The sequence below is a fragment of the Lontra canadensis genome, unplaced genomic scaffold, assembly GCF_010015895.1.
Source record: "Lontra canadensis isolate GAN:19392208 unplaced genomic scaffold, GSC_riverotter_1.0 scaffold14, whole genome shotgun sequence".
Lineage (NCBI taxonomy): Eukaryota > Metazoa > Chordata > Mammalia > Carnivora > Mustelidae > Lontra > Lontra canadensis.
Genome location: NW_022631008.1, coordinates 25,805,018 through 25,826,112, shown reverse-complemented (window position 1 = coordinate 25,826,112; position 21,095 = coordinate 25,805,018). Strand labels below are relative to the sequence as shown.

The following is a 21,095-nucleotide window of genomic DNA, read 5'->3' as shown; positions in this document are numbered from 1 at the left end:
CGCTGTGGAAGCTGCCGACTGCCAAGTTCCCAGAACTTTAATCCGTGCCCATTGCCCTCAGCCCGGGTCTAGGGGCAGACTTGTCGCAGGGGAGCCCGGGCCGGGCCGTGGATCGCCTGGTAAGAGAGGTGAAGAGAGCACCTACGGACCCGCCAGCTTCTGCGAACTTCTTGCCCAGCCCGAGCGCCCCCTCCGCCTGGCGCTCGGAAGCGGCTCGCAGAGTTGGTACCGCGCAGGAGTGGGTGGCCTCGCCCGCCAGGGATGGGCTAGGTCCGCGGACTCGGGTGCTGGGATGCAGCCGGGGGCCCCGCTGTGCCATCCGGCGCCGCGCGTCCGGGACCCCGGGCTCCTCGGTCTCCGCCAGCCACGTCCGGGGTGCCGACCCCCAAGCGGAACAAGGCGTCGGCAGCGCCACGCCCTCGGGCACCACCCAGCAGACGTGGGCGGCCCTGGGGCTACCCCGAGCCTGGGATCGCGGCGTAATGAGATGCTAATGAGGCGCGAATAAAGCCTCGCGGCCCCCGCGCGGGGCCTTAACTCCCCGCCCGGGCGCAGCGGGCGCACCGCCCCGCGTCCGCCGTTTTCCCTCCGCGTCTTCGCGGCCTCCCCTCCGTCCGTCCCCGCCCTCCCCCACCCGCCCAGCCTGAGACGCCCGCAGGGCAGGAAGCGGCCCCTCCCCGCTCGCCCGAGGCCGGGTAAGTCCTCTCAGCTGCGCGGGCTGCGCGCCCCTGCCCGCGGGGGCCGGGGCTGGGGGCGGGGGCTCGCTTCCGGGGAAACGCGCTCCCCGGGGCTCGGGAATTCTGCCTGGCGGGTCCGGCCCGTCTCCCCTCGCCTGCTCAGCCCCTCTCCAGACTTTCCCGTCCCGATAGTGGACGTCCAACCCCCCCACCCCAACTCCGGTGCCAGTGGTCCAACTTCCTCTCCATCCTTCCACATTGCGCCCCACTCGCACATCCTTTGTTCCGGCCTTTCCAGCCTGAGTCTCTCCTCTTTACCCCTTAGCGGAGGTTTTCCTCCTTCCTTTCCCCCGAACCCACTAGAGAGACCTTTGCCCTCCCTGATGTTCCGGCTGCCCGCATCCAGGTGACCCGCAGCGGGTAACTTTAGTCTCCTCCTTCCTCGGCCAGGCCCGCCGGGCTCCAGCCGGGACCGGTGGGGTGGCCGAGTGCGCGTGGGGGTCAGCTCCAAGGACCTGCCCCAGCGATGCCACCGAGTTACCCCGTGGACACCCTCTTATTTTTCCCAGTCCCACCGTGAGAGGCCCCCCTCGACACCCTTCAAGTTGCGTGGGGGCTCGAGCGAGGGAGAGGGGGGACAAAGGGAGGCCTTGTCTCGGGAGATTCCTGGGAGAGCGCGGCCGGTCGCCGGGGGCTGGGGCGGAGCGTCGCTGCGAGTGGGAGGAAGCTGGGAGCAGCTAACCCCGGCTGTCGTCCCCCCCTCCCGACCGCTCCCAGGCCCACCGGAGCTGCCGCCAGTCACAGGGGAAGTGTTTTAACCACAGTGAGTCAGAAATAGACCGAGTCCTCCGTCACGCCAGTCAGTCGCAACATCCTCCGACAGTCTGTTGAGGTGGTTTGGGTGGTGGGAAGTGGAACCTAGGGAGGTGGAGACTGGCTCCTCCTCTACCTCAGGAGGCAATCACGGGTGCTCTGGAGGACAGCTTTGCTCCTGGCATGAGTCGCACCCCACGCCGAGTGGTGCTGGGGTCCTTGCGGGGTGCCCTCACAGGGAGGCGTGGGGGGAGAGGGGACATGATGTGTGCCCAGCAGCTGGGATGGCAGTTATTGGGTCTGTCCGGGTCTGCCCCTCAAGGACAGCTCTCCTCCTGGGCTGCCTGCCCTCCGCACTTCTGAGATCCCCTCCCACGCCCAGCTTCCGGGGCCCCATCGAGGCAGGGTAAGAATTCCTGCTCCTAGTGCCCCGGAGATGGAGGAGAGCTCGGAGCTCCCTGGACAGGGAAGCTGAGCTGGAGACTCCCCGTCTTCTCTCCTGCCCGCTGTGCCCAAGACTGCTGATTGTTCACTTCCAAATTTGGCAGATTTCACTTGGGAGTGGAAGGACTAGCAGCTCTTTCTGGAGCAGATCGGGAGTGGGCTGGGAGGGAGGAGCAGGGCCAGTCAGGGGTGGACCCAGAGCGCCCCGGGGACACCAGCCTGCTCTCTTCTCCTCCCCGTCCTTTTCCTTTCTTCCCTTCTCCAGCCTCTTCCCCTTCTCTTCCCTCCTTTCCAGCAGCTGCCTTCCTCTGCTCAGCTGCTCCCTGTCTGGGAGCCTCGGGGCCTCCATGGCTGAACCCGCCTCCACCAACCCAGCGCACGCCCACTTTGAGAGCTTCCTGCAGGCCCAGCTGTGCCAGGATGTGCTGAGCAGCTTCCAGGGCCTATGTGAGGCCCTGGGGCTAGAGCCCGGTGGGGGGCTGCCCCAGTACCACAAGATCAAGGCCCAGCTCAACTACTGGAGTGCCAAGTCGCTGTGGGCCAAGCTGGACAAGCGAGCAGGCCAGCCAGTCTACCAGCAGGGCCGGGCCTGCCCCGACACCAAGGTGGACACATGCTGCCTGGGACAGGGCTTGGGCAGCTGGGTGGGATTCAGACGGGGTAGACGGGATGCCATGTCCATACTGCCGCATGTGTGTTCGCAGTGTCTGGTGGTGGGTGCCGGACCTTGTGGGCTGCGGGCTGCCGTGGAGCTGGCCCTGCTGGGGGCCCGTGTGGTGCTGGTGGAGAAGCGCACCAAGTTCTCCCGCCACAACGTGCTGCACCTCTGGCCCTTCACCATTCACGATCTTAGGGCCCTCGGCGCCAAGAAGTTCTACGGACGCTTCTGCACAGGCACCCTGGACCACATCAGTGAGCACCACGTGGTAGCCTAGAAGGGCGGGTGAGCCTGGGCCTCCAGACAGGCCAGTTGGGGGCTGCTGGGACCTCCAAGGGGCAGAGTGGATGAGATCCACTCTAGCCAGGTGACCTGCAGGACTCAGGTTCCTCATCTGTAAAATGGGCAGTGGAACTGAGTGATCTCTAAGACCTTTTCCACCTCTGACCGGGAGCACACGGGTGCTTGGGGGCCCTATGCAGCCCTGGGGTCCCTTTATGTAATCTCCGCTCCCTTCCAGGCATCCGGCAGCTTCAGTTGCTTTTGTTGAAAGTGGTATTACTGCTCGGGGTGGAAATTCACTGGGGCGTCACTTTCACCGGCCTCCAGCCCCCTCCCAAGAAGGGTAAGTACTTTTCTGCTTCCGAGACTCCCATCTGCTAAGGATATTTGGCTCGTGGAAGAAAAAAGGGAAGAAAAAGGGACTCTGGGATTCAGAGTCAACCGAGCCCTTTGCAATCGTGTGGCCTTGTGCAAACCACACTGAGCCTCATTGTGAGCATTTGTAAAATATGTCCTTCCTTACCTACTTTCCACAGCTGCTGTGAAGGTGTGAGTTGATAGACAGTGTGTCATTGCTTGCTAAACTGTCAACCACAAAGGGCTTTACGCGTTTGTTTGTTTCCTTGGCTTGTCCTGGGAATGGAGAGGTCCCTTCAGACTTCCACACCTTTGTGCTTCTCACACTTTCTGCCCCAGGGAGTGGCTGGCGTGCCCAGCTCCAGCCCAGCCCCCCAGCCCAACTGGCCAACTATGAATTTGATGTTCTCATCTCCGCTGCTGGAGGTAAATTCGTCCCTGAAGGTGAGTGATCCCTTCTTTCAAAGAAGCCAGCATCTTAGCCTCCTCCTGTGCCTTTCTAGGCTATATCATGCCCCCCATTCTCTTGCTGATACCTACTACCCTCACTTGTCCCCACTTCTAGGCTTCACAGTGCGAGAAATGCGTGGCAAACTAGCCATTGGCATCACGGTCAACTTCGTGAATGGACGCACAGTGGAAGAGACACAGGTGCCTGAGATCAGCGGCGTGGCCAGGATCTACAACCAGAGTTTCTTCCAGAGTCTGCTCAAAGCCACAGGTCAGGAACCCCTCTCCAGGATCTCCCCTCCCTCTGGCTGACTGTAGGCTGGTTCCTCCCCCTCCCGCCCTGGGCCTGAGACAGAGGGCCCATCATGCCACCAGAGCTCCTGGGCCCCTGTGTAGGGGGCACCCACCACAGTCTAAGCTGTGATCCCAGATCACAGAGGTCAGGCATGGCAGTGTGACATGGAATGAGGAGGAGACCCATCTCCCCTGGTGTTGCCCTCCCCAGGCATCGATCTGGAGAACATTGTGTACTACAAGGATGACACCCACTACTTTGTGATGACAGCCAAGAAGCAGTGCCTGCTGCGTCTGGGGGTGCTGCGTCAGGTGGGCCTGGGCCTCGGGGCGTAGAGGCCAACTCTGGACACAGTGTCTCACCCTGGTGCGAAAGGAGCCTATCCTCTTCTGTCTTTGCCCTGACATTTTCTCCACCTCAACAAGCTCTTCTCCCCTGGGGTGTACATGGCAACCTGAATCATATTCTAGGCTAAATGGTACCAGCCACAGAGCTACATATGTAAGCTCTGCAAGGGCAGGGGGTTTTGTGTCTTTGTCCTTTTTGCTTGCTGATGATTCCCAGGGCCCAGAATGGTACCTGAATATAGTCAGCTCCCAGTAAATATTTGCTGAATGAACTAGGTGAAAACCTGCTATGTGCTAGGTACTGTGTTGAGAACTTGACGTGCATATTCTCACCTAAATTCTCTTGAGTACCTTGAGAAGTTAGGTAGGTCCTCTCTAAATGATGGGGAAACTGAGGCTGAGAAGTTCAGGACTTGTCCAGAGAAAGTGCACCGTTAACAGCAATGGTCCTAGGCCTTGGGGGCAGGGTGGGGCCAGGCGCCATGCTGAGGAAGGGGCTGGAGGATGGGAGGCAGGTGTTCAAATTCTAGTCCAGCACGGCTGACCCTGTGGGTTCTGCTGTCGGCCTGTAGGACTGGCCGGAGATCGACCGGCTGTTGGGCAGTGCCAATGTGGTGCCCGAGGCTCTGCAGCGCTTCGTCCGGGCCGCGGCAGACTTCGCCACCCATGGGAAGCTTGGGAAGCTGGAGTTTGCCCGGGATGCCCACGGGCGGCCTGACATTTCCGCCTTTGACTTCACAAGCATGATGCGGGCAGAGAGCGCTGCTCGAGTGCAGGAGAAGCACGGCGCCCGCCTGCTGCTGGGGCTGGTGGGGGACTGCCTGGTGGAGGTAAGGGGGCCAGGGCTCTCTGGGGGTGGGGGAGAGGATGAGCTTCCTGGGGCTTCTAGAAACGGGAACTCTTTGTAAAGAGGTGCAGGGGTTCCATGGTTGCGGGGAGGAAGGTTGCCTCCTGGTAAAGGAGGGGGTGAAAAGGTTTGCTGGTTGTGGGGAGCTGAGGGCTGCTTGGTGTGGTGTCAGACCCCATCAGCTGTGATTTTGGGGGGCAGCAGGGCTTGGGCGCTCCTGCTGGACTCTCACTGAGCTATTTCCTATCTTTTTGGTCCTGCAGCCCTTCTGGCCCCTGGGCACAGGGGTGGCTCGGGGCTTCTTGGCAGCCTTTGATGCCGCCTGGATGGTGAAGCGGTGGGCAGAGGGGGCTGGGCCCCTAGAAGTGTTGGCAGAGCGGTGAGGCCTGAGTTGGGGGGTGGGGAGGGCAGGGCTAGAAATAGGACAAGGATCAGGAAGAGGGTGGGGTGCTGGGTGAATAGACGGGGCGGGGTGAGAGAAGAAAGAAAGGCCTGGCGGTTCTCAAGGGGTGGGTGCTGATGGGTGCCCTCCCACCTGTGCCCCTGCCCTCCCTCGCACTTCCTCCCTCAGGGAGAGCCTGTACCAGCTCCTCTCACAGACCTCCCCGGAAAACATGCACCGCAATGTGGCCCAGTATGGGCTGGACCCAGCCACCCGCTACCCCACCCTGAACCTCCGGGCTGTGACTCCCAATCAGGTCAGACCCCCGGGCACCCACCAGACTCCTCCATGGCAGGCCCCTACCCATGGGCTGAGGCGGGTGGTCAGCCTGTCTGGAGACCTGAAGGGGGCTGCCTTAGGTACGAGACCTGTATGACGTGGTGGCCAAGGAGCCTGTGAGGAGGAACAGTGACAAGACGGATGCAGGAAAGCTGGCCGCAGGTGAGCAGGCCTTCCTTGGCTGAAGGTGGGGCAGTGGGGGTGGGCGGGTTGTCTAAAATATTTGCCACCCAGTGTGGTGCCAGCCCCAGCCATCAGCCCAGTGGCAGCCTCAGGCGGAGGGAGGACAGTGGGGAAGTCCGAGGCCTCCCCAAGGGCACGGGGGCAGCAGCGCGCAGAGCAGAGGCCCGTCTGAGCGCCCATAAGTCAGTATGGTACCAAGCCCTACGGCCCCTCTGGTGGCATCCCGCAGCCGGCTGAGCCCTCCCAGCCTTGCAGACCCGCCCTCCCTTTGAGGCTCCGGGCCTCCTGTGTCCCTCAGTTCACGGCTTCCTGCTCTCTCTGTGGTTAGCGGGGATTCCACTTGATTTGTTCTTCCACTTTATTCCAGAAAGAGACAGCTGGGATGAAGGCAGTGTCGCTCAGTGAGCACTAAGTTGGCGCCCCCAAAAGGGATGGGCCCTGCCTGCCCCTCCCAGAATGATCTCTATGCCCAGCGACCCGGCTCCCTTCGAGCCAGGGCACTGGGGCACAGCACAGTGTCCTCTCTCAGGGTCAGCAGGCACCCAGGAGGAATTGCTACGCTGGTGCCAGGAGCAGACGGCGGGGTACCCAGGTGTCCACGTCACCGACCTGTCCTCCTCCTGGGCTGACGGGCGGGCTCTGTGCGCCCTGGTGCACCGGCTGCGGCCCAGCCTGCTGTGAGTTCAATTCAGGCTCGGCGCTCCTGGGCAGACCATACCTCTATCGTGCCTCTGCGGCAGCGTGGACTGAGGGGCAGAGCACTGTGTAGGAGTAGCCCCTCACCCCCCGTTGAGGGCCAGTGCACCACTTGCTGGCAGTCGACCTGCCCAAGTCGGTGCACGTCTCCGAGTCTTGTGGGAGTCAGATGCATTCAGTGGGGAGGCTTGTGAGCGCTGGAGGCCCCCAAGGCCAGAAAGTCATCAGTGGGCAGGTGGGGAGCACGTCTAGAACAGAGAATAAACCCCTTGTGCCCTAGCCTCCTTTAGTGCCCCACCAGCCCCTGCCTGCTGCTCATTCCTCATCCTCTCCCCCTTTGCTGGGCCCGGTGCTGGTCTCCCATGGACTGTTCTCCCCAACGTCACACAGGGAACCCTCAGACCTGCAAGGGCTGGGGGCCCTGGAAGCGACTGCTTGGGCGCTAAAGATGGCGGAGCACGAGCTGGGCATCACGCCTGTGGTGTCCGCAAAGGCAGTGGTGGCAGGGAGTGACCCACTGGGCCTCATCGCATACCTCAGTCACTTCCACAGCACCTTCAAGAACGTGCCCCACAACCCAGGTGGCCTAGAGGGTAGGAGCAGGGGAGAGGAGAGGTGGGGGGATGGGAGGGTGAGGTGCCCTCTGAGGGACAGCTGGGAGCGGGGTCCTGGGCTGGACCGTAGCTGTCTGGAGGTACAGCACTGACACCCCGTCCACCTGGACACTCCCTCTCTCTGCAGGCCCTGCCAGCCAAGGCTTTCCGGGGAGCTCCAGTGCTGTGCTGTTCCTGGGCAAACTGCAGAGGACCCTGCAACGGACCCGGGCCCAGGTGCGCATCTGGGCATGGTCGGAGCTGAGCAGTGGGGGTGCCTGGGACGATGGGGAGGACATTCATGACGGCGGCAGGGCTGCAGCTCCGAGCGCCATGCTGAGTATAGGTCTTGTTGCAGGAAAATGGGGAGGATACTGGTGGCAAGAAGCCGCGCCTGGAGGTAAATGCATGTAGGGCTGCAGTCCCCTGCTCTCTCCTGGCTGTTCTGTCCTGCGTTCTCTAACCCTCCTACCCAGGTTCCCTTCCTGGCTCACTTCTCTTTCACATCTTTCTAGTCTCTGCAAACAGCCACTCTCCTGCCCCTCCACCTTCCTCTCTGAACACTTACATCCTTAGGTAGAAGCTAAGAGCCCAAGTACTGAGGAGCCACCTGCCCCAGAGTCTGGTGTACCCCCAACACCTCCATCCCAAACCCAGGAGGTGAGAAAGGGGGCCCTGCTGCAGAGGCCTGGGAAAGGCCAAAAGGGGTGTTTTAAGGATAAGGAAGAACTCCACAGCTGGCCTTTACCCCAGCTGACCCTGTGGTCTGGGGGTCGATGCAGGCCGGTGCCGGGGACCTATGTGCCCTCTGTGGGGAACAGCTCTATATCCTGGAACGCCTCTGTGCTGATGGCCGCTTCTTTCATCGGAACTGCTTCCGCTGCCACACCTGTGAGGCCACGCTGCGGCCGGGTGACTATGGGCAGCACCCAGGAGATGGTAAGCAGGCCTGGCCCTGTCTGGGGGCATGGAGCTTGAAACTGGAGGGAAACTGGGGTCCTGGGTGGTGGCAACAGGCTCAAAATGGCATTCTTCTCCCCTAAGTTCAAAGTCTTCTCTGTCCCCTCCATATCCCCCAATGTGGGGTTCTAAGGAACTGGGCCAGCAGAAATTCACCTGCAAATCATGTCCCGTCAGCCCTGCCCTCACTGATCAACAGAGTATCTGGGTATCAGGCTGCTAACATATCTGCTCCCCTCCTCTGCTCTTTCCAGGGTATTTCTACTGCTTCCAGCACCTGCCCCAGCCAGGCCACAAGGAGGATGGCCCTGACCCAGGCTCCAAGAGTCAGGTAAAAACTATGAAACTGTGTGTTGGGGGTGTGAGAAGAGTAAAGGGGTCTCTCCAAGCCTAGCACACTTCGCTGGGGGTAACTGAATGTCCTCCTTTAGAAGGAAAGCTGCATGAAGGCAGAGATTTTTATTACTGACGTATCTCAAGTGTCTCAAACACTGCCTAACACCGTTCGCTGAAGGGCATCAGTGAATGAATACCAGGGTCCACATTTGTCTAAAGGGGTGGCCTTGGCCGCACAATGGGCAGGTCACTGACCAAACTACATGGTGGCTTTTCTAGGACCTCCCCACACCGGATGAAAATAGCATGCCATCGGGGCCCTCAACTTCTGTCATCCCCCAGGAGGGGACCAGTCCTGTCCCAAACCCCAGGCAGCCCACCCGTCGGCTGATCCGCCTCTCCAGCCCAGAACGCCAGCGGCTGTCCTCCCTTAAGCTTACCCCTGACCCAGACCTGGAACCTCCCCCCAAGCCTCCCCGCAGCTGCTCTGCCTTGGCCCGCCAGGCCCTGGAGGGCAGCTTTGTAGGTTGGGGAATACCAGTCCAGAGCCCTCAAGGTACCTGCTTTGCCCAGATGCACTCACCCGGGGTCGGTGGTACCGGGATTTCTGAAAGGGGAATGCCAGGGAATGGGAAGGGAGGCCATGGGGCCCAGGCCATGTCTACTCTCCTGTTCAGTTGTTGTGGCCATGGAGGAGGAGCAGGAACAGAGTCCTCCCTCCAGTGAGGAGGAGGAGGAGGAGGAGGCAGAGGAAACCATGGCTTTGGACTCAGACACTCAAGAGGTGAGGAGGAACCTGGCCACCTGTGCCACCAAAGCCAGCACATCCTCTAAACATGCTCCACCGCCCACTCCAGGAAAACCTATAGAATGCTCCCTCTGAGCCAGTCTCTCAGCATCTCTAAGCCTTTGTTCTACTGGAACTTACCCTATCTCCAGCCCAGGAAGTTCTGTCTTCTTCCAGCTTTCCCAGCCTCTACCCAACGAGGGGGCTGGGAGGTGGGCAGGTCCTGCCTCTGACCGGCCCGACCCTGCCACAGGCTCTGCTGACCTTCGCCAAGAACTCAGGCACCATGAGCAAGTACCCAACATGGCGTCGGACTCTGCTGCGCCATGCCAGGGAGGAGGAGATGAAGCGGTTCTGCAAGGCCCAGGTGAGGTTTAGGGGTTCGCCGTTCCGACGGGGCCAGAGTTTCTCTGAAGCTCTGCACTTGAGCCATCCAGAGACTCCTGGGCCTCCTGTCTTGTCCCGCTCAGGCTGTCCAGCGGCGACTACATGAGATTGAGACTGCTGTCGGGGAGCTGGAGGCCGAGGGCAGGAAGGTGGAGCTGGCCTTGAGAAGCCAGAGCAGTGAGTAAAGATGGGGGGGTGCGGAGGGAGCACAAGCTAGGACATCCCTCTGCCCCCAGCACTCCCTCCAGCCACCAGACTGTGCCCGCGCAGGCTCCACTCCTCACGCTCCTGACACCCCTGACCCTGGCTAGAGGCCTTCTGACCCCCGCCCCCATTGTTCGTTCCCGTCAGCGTCCCCAGAACAGCAAAAGGCGCAGTGGCTGGAACAGCTGCTACAGCTCGTTCGGAAGAAGAACAGCCTGCTGGCGGAGGAGGCCGAGCTCATGCTCACGTAAGGCGCAGGGGGTGGGGCCAGCTGGCACCGGAGCCAGACCCTGGCCGGGTCCTTGGGCACCCGGACAGCTGTGCCTCTTCGATCCCTGCCCTCCACAGGGTGAAACTGCTGAGCCTGGAGGAGCAGCAGTGTGAGGTGGACCAGGAGCTCCGAGGCTACCTGAACCAGGAAGGTGGGTGGGACGGGGAGAGGCCGGCGTTCACACAGCCTCACCTCAGACACTGACCAAGACACATGGTCCTCTGGTCGGAGGGCCTCAGGAGGAAGCCGGGGAAGAGGGCGCCAAGCCCCTACTCTGCTTTCAGTTCAGCTGGGGCTGCACAGCTGGGTTTTTAGATTAAGATTACTTATTATAAAAACGGTGCTGCCGCAGGGGCACCCGGCTGACTCAGCTGGACGAGCATGTGACTCTTGATCTCAAGGTTGTGAGTTCAAGCCCCACGTTCGGCGTACAAATTACACATATATCGTATATATGGAATATATACCATATCAGTCAATCAGTTGACCTGGACTAAAAATGGTGCTGCTGCTACCAGTGCGAGCAAACCGCTCATGTGGACAGACCCAATTTTACAGATGAGGAAACAAAGCCCAGATTGTGAAAGTCACATAGGCTGGGATTAAGCTGTGCCTTTCCTGCCTCCCTGCCCAGTTCCCTGTTCTCTAAGCTTTGTCGTCTTCTTCAGAAACCGTAAAGACCCCCGCTGATCGCCAGGCTGAGGAACAGCTCCTGAAGAAGCTGCTGGATGTGGTGAAGCAACGAGATGAAATTATCCGCTTCCAGGAGGAACGCAGGCTCAGTGAGCTGGCCTCAAGGCCGGGGGCCCAGGGCTAAAAGGCGGGCCGCCTGCCCTTGTCCCTACACGGAAGATCACATCAACCCAGGACTGTGCCACCCTGCTCATCATCTGGGCTGCCTGGGACGGGGCCTCACTGTTTACAATAAAAATGTTTCTGCCAGACAGGGCTTAGGCTGCCTACAGGTGGGAGGTAGGATGCACAGGGAGAGTAGACATGTAGGAGGCCTGACCGTCTATATTATGACAGTCACGATGACCTGTGGCCCCAGCTGCTGCCCCCACAAGGAAAAGCCGGAGCCATGAAAGTGTTAAGCTTTATTGTTCCTCAGTTCCATCCCCCTCCTGCTGCCCTAGGAGCAGGGCTGGCTGAGACGCTAGGCCCGAATCCTGGGCTTCCCTTGCCCTTCCCAGCACATGCTGGAGCTCAGCCCGAGCCCCAGATAAGCCCTTGGCCTCCTGCATGTGGAAGAGGTAGACCGCCCCCGCCCCTAGCAGCAGTCCTACACTGGGAGTCCAGAGTAGTATGGCAACTTCCCTGACGCCTCCTCCAGCTGCCAAGGCACACAGCAAGGCCAGGAGAAGCAGCCCTAGACCAATCACGTAGCCGGCGAAGGTGGCCCACCAGTGGGCTTGAGCCACGCCCAGGTCCAGCTCTCTCCAGGCCTCCTTTAATACACTGATCAACTGTGACCCTTCTGGTCCTAGAATAAGGCAGGGCAGTGGGGCAGGAGAGAGAAGGTCAGCGTGGAGGGGCTGCCTTGTGGTGGGGAGGGACCCGGGGAAAGGGTGGGGGTGACTTACCATGAGTAGGGCTGGGGGTATGCTGCGGGGGGCTGTGTCTCACACACAGAGTAGCCATCAGGGCCTCGTGATCAGAGAGGGGGCTGCCACTGTGAGGATCATGGCCTGTAGTGGTTCTAAGAGTCTTACAGGAGATGTAGAAGCCAGAAACCGCCTAGGAAAAGTCAGGGCCAGAAACATCTTTGAGGGCCTCTCCCCATTCTGTAGGCATCAGTGATCTAAGACTAGCTGGACAGAAGATGAGCACAAGCTGGTGAAAGACAGAGACACGGTGGGTGAAGACACACGGAGAAAACTGACCTTATACAGCACATAGTCAATGCGGATGCCAAGCGGAAATGGCTCTAGTTCCCGCTGGTTGACGTAGCAGTTCTCAGGTACCATGGTACAGCCCTCCTCAGAGCCCTAGAGGAAAAAAGTGGTTCACACTAGGATGTGGAGGAGAAAGACGAGAGACGCCGGGGGAGTAGGCATGGAAATAATCAGGGGCCGGGTCCTCACCTTGAAGTCCCGGGTCTCCAGGTAGGCATCATGCAGCCCCGTCCACTCCTTCAGCAGGCGGCAGCCCAGGTCCTTTGGGTGTAAGTTGAGGTCCCCACACAACAGAACCACATCGGCCTTCTTGGATGTGTGGCTGGGGGAACCAGGTTGGTGAGGCAGGCGTTCTTCCCTGACCAGCTCTGCCCTCCTCTAAGTGGGGCTCCGGCCACCCCTCAACCCCTAATCCCATCCCACTTCCCCTGTCAAGCCCAGGCTCACACACTGGATGAACTGGGCCAGTTCCCAAGCTTGGGCCACACGGTGTGTTAGGTAGATGTCCTTCTGTCGACTGTACTCGGCATGGAGCTGAGTGAGAGAGGTGAGCGTATAGCACATGAGGCGGACAGTCCCTACTGAGGGGCTAATCACGCGTTTGTCTGTCTCTTGGCATGATACTTGGTTAAAAATTGGGCAAACCTTGCCCGCTAACCTCAGAAGATCCCGGCCCCCCCAAGCTCACCCTCAGGCAGACCAACTAGAGGAGTCCCATCTCTCCCTCCCAGCACCAGGACGCCTGTCCCAGCCCTGCCAGCTTCACTCACATGGGTCACGTAGACATTGAGCACCAGTCCACTTAGATGGAGCACCAGTAGCCCCACAGCCTTCCCGCAGAACCAGTCTCCATGATGGATCTACAGGCAAGAAGGAGCAGGAACTCAGGGCATGGCTATCTTCCTTCTGCCCATCCCCTGCGGCCCACGGAAGTCGGCCTCCTTTACCATGTGTTATTGGGGGGCGGGGGGGGAATGAAGGTGGAAGAGAGCTGAGATAAGGCTTACCATGTAGGGGTACCCGTTGAGGGTGTAGACGTGCTGGGTGAATTCCTGGATAGGATGTTTGGAGAAGACGCAGAGGCCACTGCCAATGATACCACTGCAAACCAAGTCCTGATTAATAGCCCAGAAAAGCAAAAAGAGAAAGACCCAGGCTTCTTCCCTTCCCTCTACTCCCAGCCTGTATCAGCTACTTTATCTTCCCTGTTTGCTGCTGAGATCAGCACCAGAGCAAAGCTCCAGGCAACAGCCTTTGTGGGATCAAACAGTGTGTCCTGATAAGGCTGGGATGGGCTGAAGAGCGCAGATCTTCCGGGTTCCACCTACTCCTGCACCCACACCCGGAGGACAGAGTAGGATAGGGAAGGATAGGGAAGGATAGGGAAGGGCGGAGGGGACCGAGAGCTTCCCGATCCGAGAACAGGCTTCCAGACCGGTTAGGCGCTCACCTCCTGAAGTAGTGGGCAGCTGGGTAGGTGGGCAACAGCTTCTGTCTCAGGTGCTGGAAGTCCTGCTCACTCCACACCTGAGGGAAGAGGTGAAGTTCCCGGGAGAAGTCCCCTCAAGCGTCCCCAGCCGCCCCCTAGCCCGTCCCAGTCGGCGGTGCACACCAGCTCCACACTGCCCACCTCTTCCAGGAGAGCTAGGTCGAAGCTCTCCATGTTGAGAAAGTCTCCCAGGCGCTTCATGCGGTCGGCCCGGCGCTTGCTCAGGTAGGGAATGGCCCTGAGGACGACAAGGGCCCGCGAAGGCGATGGCTGCAGGCGCGCGGGAGCTGGGGCCGCAGCGGGCCCGGAGGTGCGGGTGCCCCCCGCCCCCGGACGCTGGAGAACAGGGTAGAGCCGGGGCCCGGATGTGAGGGGCGCCGATGGAGCTGTGGCCCCGGACCCACCCCGCCGGCCCTCTCACCAGCAGTTGAGGTTAAAGATCCTCAGTCGCAGAGTGAAGTTGGGCTTCATGGCGAGCACGCTCCGCGGGCGCGGGACTGCACGGCCTCCCCGGCGACGGCCGCGGCTGGAACCGGGGCTGGCGGGCGGCCCCGCCTCCCGGGGCGGTGCGCACAGGTGGTCGGCCCCGCCCCCGTGCGCCCCGGAAGGCCCCGGCCTCCCAGCCCGCGCCGCTCAGGCCCTCGGCCGGGGTCCGACTCCGCGGGCAACAGGCCCACTCCCCGCGGCCCCCGCGCAGCGGGCTGCACGCCAACCCGGAAAGGCGATCTACCGCGAAATCAGGCGCTGCCGGCTGGCGAGGGCCGCGCGCGACGTCCCTGTAGGGGGAAGACCAGAGGGGGGTTCGGCCGGCCGGGCCGACGCACGCGGGGCCCCCGTGGAGCTCCCCGTTCCTTTTCGCGGAAGCTCCGGCCCCGGCCCCGGCCACCCGCGCGCCCTCTCCCGCCCCTCGCCCGGCTCACCAACAACAGGAGCAAAGTTGAGAGACGACAGGGCCGTCGCTGCCGGGCCCCTCGCGTCCTTCCTCCCAGCTGGGGACGGGGGCGGAGCCGCGCGGTTGCCCGGCGACGCGCAGTGTTTGTGCTCCGAGCAGTCCCCCAGCGCCGCCATGGCCAGCCCGAAGCAGTGTCGGCCCAAGTCGGCCCCGTGCCGCTCGCGGTCGCCGCCCGAGCAGCCGCTGCGGGTGAAGGTGGTGGGGCTCTTCAAAAGCTCCAGCTTTCAGGTGGCGAAGAGCACTGCTGAGGTAACCGCGAGGAAACCGCACGTGTGGGCGGCCCTTCCGGTCTCCCGGTCTCGCGCCTCCTGGTGACGGGGGTCGATGTTCCCGGAGGTAGTAGGGATGTGTCCCGGCCGGCCAGGCTCAGTCCGTAAGTCCCAGGGGGCAGGGTCGGGTCCGGTGGACGTTCCACTTCGAGAAGGGCTACCTTTAAAGGGGGATCGGAGTGAAGGAAGGTTCAGAACCTTGCTGGGTGAGGGAAGGTAATCCCCCCCCTCCGGTTATCCACATATTTTATTTCCACATCAATTTTTACTTGCGTTATACATTTTTAAAAATTCATGAAAAAATGTTTAGGAAGAAGTGATACGGTATAACCAACCACTGATTTTTGTTTGTTTTTTGTTTTGTTACGAACTCCCTCCCCAAGCGATTTTTGAAAACTTCATTTGGGAAGTGTTTTGGGACCCCGTCCTTTAAATTTTCTCTGGCATATACTGCATTCGAATTAGGTGCTTAAGGGATTTCTCAACAAATGACCCACGAGTGCTTTGGAGAATCCAGATATTTCTTTGTAAACACACGGAACGATATAAAAGGAAAAACACTTTAAGCAACTGGAAGAACTTGGCCAGGTCCGCAGTGGTGCAGCACACATACTACCCAAATGCAAGAGAAATGTAGAATTCAGCACATCTTTGGGGTTTGCTCCGGGAACGCTACTGTTAAGATTATCCCCAAATTCTCTCTTTCAAAACCCCACCAGACTCTGGGACCATGCCCCATGCATGTTTGTGTATCCCAAAGTATCTAGCTGGATACCTGACACAAAATGTTCTCTAACAGAAGAAATCTTAAGCAACTCCTGCCTTCTTGCTGGCTCTAAGTCCACAAAGTTAAGGAAAAGTTTGTAATTATATCAAGCACAGAAATAGTAACTGTCGACCTTAAAACAGCCAGTTATTTTACTAGCAAAATGGGTACATTTGATAATAGCACAAGAGTTGCAATCTGGGGCATAGAAGCTATGGCAAACCGAGGCAATCTGGGAGATCAAAGGACAGGAACCTTATGGAGAAGAGGAGGAAGCTGGGAAGGGCTGCTCTGAAGAAAACTCCATTGACAGAAAGTGAGAGTTCAGGGTGGTGACAGTTTCTCACTGGCTGATTATCTTATTGGCTGCGCTTGGTGCGGAACAAGGAGACATTTTTCCCTTCCTTCTGCTGGAGGAGTAAAATAGACTTAGTCCTGTTGGGAATGCAAGGTTTGTCTCCTGACCTACTCGGGTCTGCGATTGAGGAGGCGTGGTGGTAAGGCATGAGAGCTCCCCCTTCTGGCCTCCCGACGCCATTTTAAGTGAGGTTTCCTTTGCTCAGTTTCAGAGTAATTTGTGGAACAGGTGAGGTTTATATCAAGAGGAGGAGAATAAGCAGTAAATCTGTGAAAACGATACATGGATCATCAAAATAAGCAGAAATTGTGGGCTGTTAACTGGACTGGTGGGATCTATAAAGTTCATGGCTCAAGCTGTATTTAATGAATTTAAGGAAAAATTTTTTCCCTTGTTTTTCTTTAGCTCCTTTTCTGAGGGCACAAGTTTTTTGGGCCTGCTCCACACTGTAGAGAAGGTGTTGGCAGTTTTATTCTGTAAAGCCTAGATGTTAAATTATTAGGCTTTCAGGGCCACAGGCTGTAGGGATCTCAGTCACAACTAGATTTTGAACAAAAGTGGCCAGACAATATGTAAATAAATGGTGATTTTCCAATAAAACTTAATTATGAATACTGATATTTGACTTGCATATAATTTCACATGACACGAAAGATGTCAACTTTTCATCTCTTTTCAACTCCTTAAAATCTGAAAATTCTTCTTAGCTTTCAAGTCTTAGAAAAACAGATTTGGCCTACTGGCCACAGCTTGCCTACAATGTCTTTGTTATATTAGTAACATTAATTTTCCCTTGCTTAAGCTTTGGCCTACTGTAGCTCTATTTGGAAATGAAAACCTATCACTGTATATTGAGTTAGTTTGACCTTAATAAAGGATATGGCTTTGAATAATTTCACAACATGATCATTTGGTGAGCAATCCTCATTACCTAATTTACTGTCAGAAATTTAGATTTGTGGAGGGTATTACATAGATTCTAATTTGGATGTAGTCTGTTCTAGACACTAAATTATGAAGAAAGTATGACGAAGTATGCTTAATTTGAAAACTGTTGGGCTTATTAGTTATTCCATATGGCCCCCAGTTAGAAACACAATTGCCCCAAACTGAGCATTGATCCTAGAATTGTGACAAAGGACACATCATCACCTGTTGGTTGGGCAAGAGTCTAAGAAGGAAATGACCCAACTGCTATTGCCCTCTGGTCCAAAGGGCAGGATACACTCACACCCTGGTTTCTCCCCCTTGGAAATCCACCCCGATGAAGCATGCCAGGCCAGTGTCCTCTTTTAGGCCACAGTCGGACCGCTAAGCTCTGTCCTTAGTGGAGATGGCGCCCAGTGCAGCAGCCAGCTGTCACTTTTCCCTGTTGGGCAGATCTCTTCCTCAGCCCCACTCAGAAAGGTGAGGCCTGTTCATGCCTCACCTGCCTTCTCTTGCTTAACCAGGAAGCAAAATGCAACATACCAGGAATTAACATTTTTTTTTTTGACAGGGATTGTTAACCAGTAAAAATCTCTGATCCATATAGACAAAATAATACATGTTAAACCAAAACATGCTCAGGATCTAAACCGAACATATTTAGTATTTACTTCACTTTTTCGCAAAGGGTGTAACCACACCAATATCCTTTTGGTCATTCTCCACATATCAATAAATTAATAACATCTGCTTTAGTTAAAAGTATCTGTAGAGGGAGGGGGATGGGTTAAACAGGGGCTGGGGATTAAGAAGGGCACTGGTCCTGGTGAGTACCCATTGATGTATGCAACTGTTGAGTCACCATATTGTACACCTGAAACTAAAAAAACACTAGTTAAAAAAAAAAAAGTAACATCTTCTTTCATTTAAAAAAAAAAATAATCTGTAGATCCACTACAGTTTAGTAAGAGTTTAATTTAGGGAAAAACTGGTCCTAAAAGAACATGGCAAATCACAAAATTTATTTGTTCATTTGCTCATTCATTTGCTATGTGTGGGTAGTCCACTGTGTGCCAGATGTTGAGACCACTGGGAGTACACGAAAACTACGACATACATAGTCTTGGCCCTCAAGGAGCTCATACTCTAGAATAATGAGAGGCAAGTAAGCCAGAGCCCCAGGATGAGCTGGGGAGTGACTTAATGGAGGTAAGCACAGGGGCCTCTGGGAGCAAGGGGGCATCTAAGCCAGATTGTGTGGCCTGGGTATGTGCTGTATAAAACCTGAAGCCCCCATAAAAAATGGAAATGATTTCAACTTTAAAAGAGAACTCACTCTAAAATAATTATTCTACTTTGAAACCTAGGCTCTGAAGACTAAGTATCCATCCAAATTTGAAGATCCTATAATAGTTCCTCTTCAAGAATTTGCATGGGATCAATATCTACAGGAGAAAAAAAGGGTAAAGGATACTTGGGGTATAGAGAATGAGCAAAGTTTTGCCTCAATCACTCAACTATGCATTGTTTTGGAAAAACAGGAGTACTGATTTTAGAGCAACTAGATTTAATTTCTCTAAATTATATACTTTTCCTAAATCATTTCAATCATTTTACCAGGCTCATTTTAAGAAAAAGTAAAACATTTACAGGATTTTCTTTTGGAAGCCATGGGATAAAGGTAAGTTTCAGACTCTCAGTGCTGCTAGTTACCCCTGCCAATGGTTAGCCTGCTCTCCCTGCACACTGCTTACTCACACTTCCTGTGACACCCGGGCACTTGTGGTCTTTACTCTGGAAGGTCTTGGTGGTCTACAGCACAGACACAGTGGGGGGCTTGTGGCCTTGGGAGCTCTGTGACAGGCACCAAGTTCCTATACGACTACCTTGTCCTAATTAAGCTTCCTCTCTGCCTTCTCCCCACTAACAGCACCCTTGGAAAACCCCGGGCCCCAGGGCTAGCAGAGCCTGCCTAGGGACAGCAGATACATTTCCTCTTGGGTGCCAACCCTGACCATTTGGTAATACTGCTTAGAACATGTGACACGAAGAATTCTAAGGTGGTATCCTGGCCCAGCCATACCTCATTCTGGGGTGAGGTGGGAATGGGGTACACTTCCTGCTTGCCATCCCTGGCCCAGAACTGTAAAGTCCCAGTCCTAGTTTCCCTGCCCCACCCCATCTCCGCAGTGGCTGATGAAATCCCATGTCCCCTGACCAGCGCTGGTTGCACGAGGATGTCCTGTGACCCTGTGGTCATCCTATAGATAATGCTGCTGTACAGTACCATGCCACTGTGCCGTCACATGAGTGCTACAGGACGGAGGGCACAATACATTTGTTAAGTCTCATACCATTTTCAGAGCCATAATACATTCTCATTGAATTCAGATAGAATAGTAGCAAACACCTACATATGGCGCTTATTATAGGCCACACACTATTCTTTGACCTAGGTATAGATTAACTCCAATCCTTACAACTGGGATGTCCAGTGGTCCTGCTTTGCCTTGTTCTGAGGGCTTTCCTGGGAGCCAGAATTTCAATGCTAAAGCTGGGGCAGTCCTAGACAAACTGACCGCTGGTCAGGACAGTTGGTTACCTTAACAAAAAATATGTTTTTCTTAATTTTTATCACCAAACTACTATAACTGCCTATGAGTCTCATGCGCTCCACCTACAGGAGAGCCACGATCTCGAGCTCTGTGGTCTGTACCCACTCCTCTTACAGATCCCACTGGATTCTTAGACCAGTGTGGATTCTCTTCTGCAGTTTCCTGTCATCTCAGCCTGGGTTACTGACCTTGGGATGTTTTGTGTTCTCTTCCTTCTGCTCTTCTCACGGGGCCCAAATGAGGCTTTCTAGGTAATCACCGCTGCTTCTCTCCATCTTTTCTTTATTCCCTATCCTTCCTTTCTTCCTTTTCCCACCCTCATCTCTTGGACACCTGTCATTTTATTCTTTTCTTGTTTCAGGCCAGGTTTTGTCCTTCCTCAATGTAAGCTTTGTGCACTGTGTCCTATGTGGTGCTTCTTAGCACATCTGAGGTTAGGTCTGGGCTGGCCTTATGTTTTAGCAGAATGTAATGCCTCCCCTGAGCGGTGGCTTCTGGGCCTCTGGGAAGGCCTTTCTCTCCCGTCTAAAAAGGGCAGCATCTTATGTCTCAGTGCTGGAAAGCCCCAGAAACCACTGGGTCCAGGCCATTATCTAGAGGCATAAGAGGAGGCCTCCTGCACAGAGGACACATGAAAATGAAGCATCCACATCATTAGGCTCCGAGTAAAGCATACCTTCTACTGCATTTCTCCTTCCAGGTTAAATAAATATCCATGTTAGCCATAGCTGGGATAAATAAAGGTCCCTTTTTAAAGTTACGTATTCTATAAAATGTGATAACACTGATAAATCTAAACAGTTTAGGGGCTATTGACCCGCACGCTTTATCAGTAATTTATAGTTCAGCATGAAGTTGTTTATTCTTTTCCTCGAACCAGTTTTTGATATGGGTGTCAGGATGGGATATGAAATCTGGGAGAAGAGCTGGGAGTGCAGTAAATTGGCAAGATGGAGGTAAACTGTTCCCCAAATCAGCAGTTCCCCAAGTGTGGTCTCCAGCCCTGCAACATCAGCATCTCCGGGGATGTTGTCAGACATGCAAATTCTCAGGCCCTATTCTAGAATCAGAAACTCGGGTGGGGCTCAGGAATCTGTAATTCTGCTTGCCTGCTAAAATTTGAGAACAGCTGTCCCAAATTATTCATACTTTTGCCAGGACTGGGACTGGGTCAAAATAAACCGGATCTTCCGAGGGGGCATTACTCAGGGTCACACACTAGGGATATAGGAGGTTGACCGTTAGTGTTTGGATAAACACACCAATGTACTTCATTTTAAGGGGCTTAGACTTAAAAGTGTTGACAAAGGTGAGCTCTCTCCCTCCTTACACTGGAGTGCACCAGAAGTCCCTGCTGGCCCCCAGGAGGCATTTCCTTTCCCTGAACCCACTCCAGGAGAAAATCATTCTTTCTATCCTTGGCACTGCAAACCATGCATTACTCAGAACTCTTAGCCTTTCCAAGTATACACACAGTAAAATGTACTCAGAAACAAAGCCAGAGACTATATTTTGT

At 56.1% G+C, this 21,095-nt stretch overlaps 3 protein-coding genes across 13 annotated transcripts in view; 2 read left to right on the top strand and 1 right to left on the bottom strand.

Annotated features, from left to right (window-relative positions):
• Positions 1 to 618: 618 nt before the first annotated feature.
• MICAL1 (microtubule associated monooxygenase, calponin and LIM domain containing 1) lies at positions 619 to 11,155 on the top strand. Of its 6 annotated transcripts, none has more exons than XM_032858294.1 (25): positions 619 to 695; positions 2,230 to 2,539; positions 2,639 to 2,846; positions 3,113 to 3,217; positions 3,571 to 3,675; positions 3,797 to 3,952; positions 4,187 to 4,287; positions 4,896 to 5,153; positions 5,434 to 5,549; positions 5,742 to 5,868; positions 5,972 to 6,053; positions 6,604 to 6,751; positions 7,161 to 7,363; positions 7,512 to 7,600; positions 7,722 to 7,763; positions 7,940 to 8,023; positions 8,146 to 8,302; positions 8,578 to 8,654; positions 8,939 to 9,215; positions 9,337 to 9,443; positions 9,700 to 9,813; positions 9,917 to 10,010; positions 10,185 to 10,284; positions 10,386 to 10,459; positions 10,977 to 11,155. In XM_032858294.1, exons 2-25 carry the CDS (start codon positions 2,282 to 2,284, stop codon positions 11,123 to 11,125), a joined length of 3,231 nt encoding a protein of 1,076 aa, XP_032714185.1. In that variant the 5' UTR covers positions 619 to 695; positions 2,230 to 2,281; the 3' UTR covers positions 11,126 to 11,155. The 6 variants fall into 6 exon arrangements, with proteins under 6 accessions (XP_032714185.1, XP_032714183.1, XP_032714186.1 ...); XM_032858292.1 differs by having other exon boundaries at positions 628 to 695; positions 2,200 to 2,539; XM_032858295.1 differs by having other exon boundaries at positions 677 to 695; positions 2,233 to 2,539.
• A 233-nt stretch (positions 11,156 to 11,388) lies between these two features.
• Positions 11,389 to 14,343, bottom strand: SMPD2 (sphingomyelin phosphodiesterase 2). Its single transcript, XM_032858281.1, has 10 exons — positions 14,114 to 14,343; positions 13,834 to 13,930; positions 13,654 to 13,730; positions 13,211 to 13,304; positions 12,974 to 13,063; positions 12,655 to 12,737; positions 12,393 to 12,525; positions 12,192 to 12,296; positions 11,892 to 12,045; positions 11,389 to 11,791 (listed from the first exon to the last, which is right to left on the bottom strand). Exons 1-10 carry the CDS (start codon positions 14,161 to 14,163, stop codon positions 11,406 to 11,408), a joined length of 1,269 nt encoding a protein of 422 aa, XP_032714172.1. The 5' UTR covers positions 14,164 to 14,343; the 3' UTR covers positions 11,389 to 11,405.
• A 398-nt stretch (positions 14,344 to 14,741) lies between these two features.
• PPIL6 (peptidylprolyl isomerase like 6) overlaps positions 14,742 to 21,095 on the top strand; it is a 32,997-nt gene continuing 26,643 nt past the window's right edge. For all 6 annotated transcript variants that reach the window (XM_032858282.1, XM_032858285.1, XM_032858284.1 and 3 more), the window contains exons 1-2: positions 14,742 to 14,893; positions 18,332 to 18,427. In XM_032858282.1, the coding sequence (XP_032714173.1) occupies positions 14,759 to 14,893; positions 18,332 to 18,427 (231 nt within the window). In that variant the 5' untranslated portion in view covers positions 14,742 to 14,758. The remainder of the gene's footprint in view (positions 14,894 to 18,331; positions 18,428 to 21,095) is intronic.

Excerpts from the sequence above, each read along its gene's own strand:
- SMPD2 (XM_032858281.1), bottom strand. The coding sequence starts at position 14,163 with ATGAAGCCCAACTTCACTCTGCGACTGAGGATCTTTAACCTCAACTGC. Across the intron at positions 12,738-12,973 it reads TCAATGTCTACGTGACCCAT|CTCCATGCCGAGTACAGTCG; the intron begins GTGAGTGAAGCT and ends TCTCTCACTCAG. Across the intron at positions 11,792-11,891 it reads TACCCCCAGCCCTACTCATG|GACCAGAAGGGTCACAGTTG; the intron begins GTAAGTCACCCC and ends GCCTTATTCTAG.
- MICAL1 (XM_032858294.1), top strand. The coding sequence starts at position 2,282 with ATGGCTGAACCCGCCTCCACCAACCCAGCGCACGCCCACTTTGAGAGC. Across the intron at positions 2,847-3,112 it reads AGGCACCCTGGACCACATCA|GCATCCGGCAGCTTCAGTTG; the intron begins GTGAGCACCACG and ends GCTCCCTTCCAG. Across the intron at positions 7,601-7,721 it reads TGCAACGGACCCGGGCCCAG|GAAAATGGGGAGGATACTGG; the intron begins GTGCGCATCTGG and ends GTCTTGTTGCAG.